This window comes from Salvelinus sp. IW2-2015, unplaced genomic scaffold, assembly GCF_002910315.2.
Source record: "Salvelinus sp. IW2-2015 unplaced genomic scaffold, ASM291031v2 Un_scaffold3032, whole genome shotgun sequence".
NCBI lineage: Eukaryota > Metazoa > Chordata > Actinopteri > Salmoniformes > Salmonidae > Salvelinus > Salvelinus sp. IW2-2015.
The window spans coordinates 30,905-37,585 of NW_019944324.1; the positions used below are offsets into that span (position 1 = coordinate 30,905).

General features: G+C 41.6%; 1 protein-coding gene across 1 annotated transcript; it reads right to left on the bottom strand.

The window, feature by feature from the left end:
• Nucleotides 1–583: 583 nt before the first annotated feature.
• Nucleotides 584–2,708, bottom strand: LOC112067810 (uncharacterized). Its single transcript, XM_024142235.2, has one exon. The coding sequence runs from the start codon at nt 2,608–2,610 to the stop codon at nt 1,279–1,281; it is 1,332 nt and encodes a 443-aa protein (XP_023998003.1). The 5' UTR covers nt 2,611–2,708; the 3' UTR covers nt 584–1,278.
• Nucleotides 2,709–6,681: the final 3,973 nt, after the last annotated feature.

Below are 6,681 nucleotides of genomic sequence, written 5' to 3' on the forward strand. Positions count from 1 at the left end.
TTCTATATGTGGATTAATCTTTGGAGTGGAGAAACACATCTATTTGTATATTTCAAAACCTCCCAGGAAAGAAACTCAGCCCTGATCCGTCCTCCATGTTGGCTGTGTGAGACAAATATAGTACTTTGTAAAGACCAGGAGAGGGCTCCTGGGAGCCACATTGTCTCTTCTCACTTTGACTGGCACTAAATGTACCTGATCCTTTAATACCAATGATTGGTCTGAGAGTGAAGTCATCAGGATTCCCTGGTCTAAATTATTTGCTACATCATCACACTGTGGTTCATGGTGATGGAGTTCCCCACCCCTCTGGGCTGACCTTACATTGTGTTTCACTTTCCTAAATGGTGGGTCAGGACTGGCTGGTGGGTCATGGCTGATTCCATTTGCAAACCATAGTGTGAATAGGTATGGAAACCACTGTAGACCGACTTCAGTGACTGACTACTGATATGAGATATGCGATCACCATTGTCCAGCTCCAGCAAAATTCCAGTCAGATTTTCACACTCATCTTCCACGAGCATATCATTGAAGGGCTCAAGAGTGGATCCTGGGATAAGAAAAACACCACCATTTTGTTTGTCTTTCTTAGGTTTTTATTGTATATTTTCTCTTGAATTTATCATGTAACTTTTTTTGTGATTCAATTTTCATAGAATTTTCACAAAACACAAGAATTAACACCAACAAACAGAACCAATCAACACAGTCCCCACCACACAAATGCAGCAGATAGCCTGGTGGTTAAGAGCATTGGGTCAGCAACCCAGTAAGATTACTTGTTCAAATCCCCAGGCCGCAAAGGTGGAAAAACATTTTGTGCTGCACTTGAGCATGGCAATTAACCCCCAACAACTGTTCCCCGGGCACCGATGACGTGGATTCAGAGGGTTTGGATTAAATGCGGAATATACATTTAGTTGAATACATTCAGTTGTGCAACTGGCTAGGTATCCCCCCTTTCCATATAAACATCTCCAGCCCATGATACATCACAAAGAGAAACATAAAATGTCATGTACTGAATGATTTGTCATGAGGACAGGTCAAGTCATCCACCCACACCACCAGCCTGTAGTCATCCCCTCAAAATAGCAATGAAAGAGGAACAGAAGGGATTTTTGGGAACAGATTCTCTTTAACACTTTACACAGATTAGCAACTAAAATAAACCAAATGAAAAGCAGGGTACATGAATGTTAAACATAAACAAAAGCAATTACACAAGCAGCTAAAAATGAGAATCAACATCATAGATCATGTTATCAGGTGAGCTCACCCCTGGACAAGTCTCTCCCAGGGTGGAGTGCGTGCCTTTTCACCCCCAGATTTCTCCAGTATGAATCTGGCCTGGACCCCAGGAGACATGGTCATACTAGACTTGTACACATAGACATCATACTCAGGTATTTCTTCCAAATCTGAGCGGCTTTCCTCAGAGAACTTTACAGCCCATTGCCAGGTCTTATGATCCAGGGTGCCTTCAGAAGAGTAGAACCCAACCCAGGAGTTATTAAACATTTYCTTCCAGGCAGTGAAGGATTTCTTTACGTACAGGCGAGCGCAGGCCTTTCCGTCCTTTACAAAGAGCTGCAGACTGGCGTCATGTCCGATAATATCAACAGGAATCTCTCTGTTGGCATTGTGAAACTCAGAACCTCTCCAGATCTCCTCTCCGATTGTGGACCCAAACCCCAAGTAAGTCCACCAATTGTTTACCTCCTTATGGAGCCTGACCTGGAGACCAGGGTTGAGGGGTACTGAGGTGTTATAGCTCCCAGAGGCTTGGCCCCCGACTGATGATCTGTCCAGCTCGCTCTTACTGTCACTGTTATTGTTCCTATGAAGAACCACCATTACACCCTGGTGTAATAGCCTCTTGGGGATCCCACTCCAGATGATCCTGGCTTTTCCTCTATCTGTGGTTTTCACCTCAAGCTTGATCAATGATTTATCATCCTCCACTCTGGGGTTATCCATGCCACTCTGGGGTTGAGATGTAAAACGAAGAGATTGCTCCTTAAATAAAAAGGTTTTGGGACGTGTAAAGGACAATACAATAGCCAGAAGAAGTGCCAGACCAGGTGTGTGTCCCCAGATGTTTTCCAGACTCTGCAGACTGTTGTGGTTGATCTCTACATTATATATACGTGGAATCTCAATTTGGTCAATGGTTGGTAGACTTTGGATTTGTCTAAGGAGGCTGACATTGACACGGTATGTATTGTCTGGATCATAGGCACTTCCTSTGTTTYCATTTRGTGGATAGTGCTGTGTGACATAGACCTCGTCTACTATGAACTGATTGGACTCTTCCTCCCTAACTCTGAGTATGACCCTGTCCCTGTTKCTCTCAGGTCCCCTTGAGTTGTAGAATCTTTGAGTTACATAATCAGGAAGTGCCAAAGCATCGTTGTTGTTATTGTGAACAAGGTTCCCTAGTGAGTAGTAACTTCCACGTTGATGGGGCAGAATAGGTAATGGATGGGGATTATCAGCGTTTCTATATAAATGAATGCCATAGTCTTCCCTGGTTGGGTTGAAATTGAGTCTCATGTTGTCGTTGTTGTCCATTTGAATGTTGTTGGCTAGCCAGTGGAGCAGCATGAGGCCGTGTCGAGGAAAGGTGTGACCAAACTCTATGTCCCTGAGATCATCTATTGAATTAAGGGTTCCTTTTATAGCGCTGACTGATGCGAGAGACAGACACAAGGATGAAAACCAGGAATGCCCCTTCGCAACCATGGTGACCTAAACAAACAAAGTATTGTGTCAACATTTGCACATGTTTTAAATAAATTACATCTGTAAAACTTATTTTCTAGTGCTCGGCAATAATGTTAAAAGTCTTTAGGACCCCCCCCCCCCCCCCCCAAAACATCAGAAAATATCTGACAAACTGTTATTTTGAAGTTAACTGTCACTATATCGGACCTTTGTCCCAATAATGTAATATGATGAATAAGCCTCACATTACACTGTCTGTATAGTCTGTATCAGTAGTGGTAAGAAATTGTATAGATATTGGGTAACTTGTTTTTAACAACCTCTCAACAATTAGCTATAGTTGACACAATATGCCACACCCCCTTCTTTCTCTTTGGGACATATGCTGGACTCATTAGACATATACACGACACCCACAAACTCCCTCCCCCATGGACAATCACACAGGCACACAACACTCAGGGTTGGAGTCAAGACAAGAACTATCTCAGGAAACCAATGGAAGTGGACCCAGGCCTGTTTTCAGGACTACCCAAACCGACGACGCATCGGCTAAGGCCAGACTGAGATCAATACTTGGCTTGTTGTCTAATAAACTGTACAAACTGTTTGAAACTACCTCTTTTCCGGACGGTTCAATTAAGAATCAGACAAGAAAGAGCCTTGCTGCAAGATTTTTACTAAGATATCTTATACATGTGATTAAAACGCCTTATGTTAAGTTTATCCACCTCGTCCTATGTCTCTACTTGTTCTCCTGTTCTCCTGTTAAACGTTTTATCAACAGTAGCTTATGTCTTGTGTTGGCAATAAGGTTTAGACTATTTAGACTCCCAAAAAATGCTAGGTCTTGAAAAATGCATGAACTGTTTTAAGTGACTGTAAACTATTCATCAGAACAAAAATGTCCCAAATTGTACGATGAGGTTTCCAAATAACATTTAGAAACAGCTAAACACGGGATCAATGACTGTAATATGATGTATTAAGTCCCTCACATCAAATAAAACAAATTTAGTTCCATAAAAAAAATCTCATCACCTTCTTGTACAGCCTACCACAGAATCTAGTTTGACTGTCGGTTTGTTTTCTCTTTTCTATCAACAGCCCAGTTGAAACTAACTAAAAGGTGCTTCTTGTAGCCTACATACACATAACCAGTACACAGGGCAGATACAAAGACCAGGGTCAGAAAAACTGAGTTTTACAAGGCTGATCTAGACGTCACTGGGTCACTCATGTTTCTATAGAAATGAAACTTAATCGCTAGAGTGAGTACCTTCACTTCAAGAACGCAGAAAATATAATGGGCGGATCTGAGAGTTTCTATTAAAATGAAAGCCTGCTTCTAGTAGTAGCATGTGCATCAGAGTCTTTGGTGAGCCAGATCATTTGGCTTCTTTCAGCTAAAAGTGCCATTTTATTTGGCTCCCAAAACGGCACTTAAGTTCACGATAAAAATGTGAAAAAAATTGCAACCTTTCATGTAAAGCCTAAAAAGTTGCCTGCCATGATATGAGATCGTGACATGTGAGTTCAAATACAGTTTAATTGACCAAATTATTAGGTGACCTGCAAAAAACTATTTGCTGCAAAAATGCATGGACCAGAATGAGGCTCTCTCCTCACTTCCCATTGTTCCTGCAGTGAGGAATAACCATCTTCAACTAATGCTTTGATCTGCAGATGATCAAGAAGCAGTAGTAGCAATATGCAAATCAGGGAGCCAAATTACATATTTTTTACATAGGTGATTCGGTATCCACCTTCACCAAAAAGATCTATTCAAAAAGAGTCCTTTGTTTGCGAAATGACTCATCACTATCTTGTAGCCTACAGACACATAACCAGTACATGTTATACGTCACATGTGCAGAATACAACTGGTGTAGACTTTACAGTGAAACGCTTGCATACAAACCTTTCCCAAAGAGGCAGAGTTTAAATATAATAATACCAAATTAAATAGTAACTAACACAAGAGGAATACAATAAAATACACAAGAATGGAACTACATACAGGGAGTACAGGGAGTGATTTGAGTTAGATATGTACATATCAGCAGACATTGTGGCTCCCAGGAACCCATGTTGCTTACCTCTGGTCCAGCCACATCTGTGTGATGTACTGCCATCTACTGGTCTTAACAAAGTACTATATTTATCTCACATCCAAATGGAGGGTCAGGGCTTAATTTAAGTTTAATTTAAGGGAGTTTTTGTCCAGTGTCATACAAAATTGTATGCTTCTCTACTCCAACTATTAATCAACAGATAAATGTTTTTGGGTTCTTACTTTCAAGTTCAGGTCTGTTACACTACGTATAAACACATGACATTCATTAGCCATTTATATCAATGAATAAAAAGTACAAGCAGGGTGCAGACATTTCACAAACATTGACAGAGGCAATTACATAATCAGATATCAACAAAATATAAACTTGGCGTAATCAGTATGAAATGGGATACCAATGTGTACTAAACCATTAATAACACTGGAAGGCAGAAGAAGGACATCTGAGAACACAGCTAATACAATGTACAAAATAATGCTAATACAAAAAATACAATGACTGTGTAAATTGTTGATGTTTTCTACATGACGGGGAGATTTCAAATCTCTCTGTAAATTCCTACAGTGACTACAGCTCATCTCTAATCCCTCTATGATATGGTCTGGTCGGGCTGAGCTCAACTCTCTCCCAGGACAGAGTACGGGCTGCTTCACTGGATCTTCTCTGCAGCATGAATCTGGCCTGGATCCCAGGAGCCATGACCATACTAGAGATATACACATAGATGTCATACTCAGGTACATCCTCCAGATCTGATTGTTTTTCCATAGAAAAAGACACTGCCCATTGCCAGGTATTATAGTTGAGCATGGATTTGTTATGGGAAGAGTAACCCAACCCAGCCCAGGAGATGTTAAACGTTTTCTTCCAGGCAGTGAAGGATTTCTTTACGTACAGGCGAGCGCAGGCCTTTCCATCCTTTACAAAGAGCTGCAGACTGGCATCACAGCCGATAATATCAACAGGAATCTCTCTGTTGGCATTGTGAAACTCAGAACCTCTCCAGATCTCCTCTCCGATAGTGGACCCAAACCCCAAGTAAGTCCACCACTTTTTTACCTCCTTATGGAGCCTGACCTGGAGACCAGGGTTAAGGGGTACTGAGGTGTTATAGCTTCCAGAGGCTTGGCCCCCGAATGATGATTTGTCCAGCTCGCTCTTATTGTCACTGTTATTGTTCCTATGAAGAACCACCATTACACCCTGGTCTAATAGCCTCTTGGGGATCCCACTCCAGATGATCCTGGCTTTTCCTCTATTTGTGGTTTTCACCTCAAGCTTAATCAATGCATTATCCTTATCCTCCATGTCACTCTGGGTTTCATCTGCCCTAAGCCTTCGTGGTCTACCTGAACCTTTGATATTGGGAAGTGTAAAGTACAATACAAAGAAGTGCCAGACCAGGTGTGTCCCAGATGTTTTCCAGATGCTCCAGACTGTTGTGGTTGATCTCTACATTATATATACGTGGAATCTCATTTTGTTCAATGGTTGGTAGACTTTGGATTTGTCTAAGGAGGCTGACATTGACACGGTATGTATTGTCTGGATCACAGGCACTTCCTCTGTTTTCATTTAGTGGATAGTGCTGTGTGACATAGACCTCGTCTACTATGAACTGTTTGGACCCATCTTCCCTAACTCTGAGTACCAGATGGGTCTGTCAGAGTTTCTATAGAAATGAAAGCCATGCTTCTAGTAGTAGGGATGGGCATTCCGAATCTTTTCGGTGAGCCAGATCAATTGGCTCCATTCAGCTAGAAGAACCATTAATTTGGCTCCCAAGCAGCACTTAGTTCACGATAAAAACTGTTTTTTTTTAATCCTCCTTCAAGAGGAAAAACAAAAAACAAAAGCAGATTCAAAGTGGGTG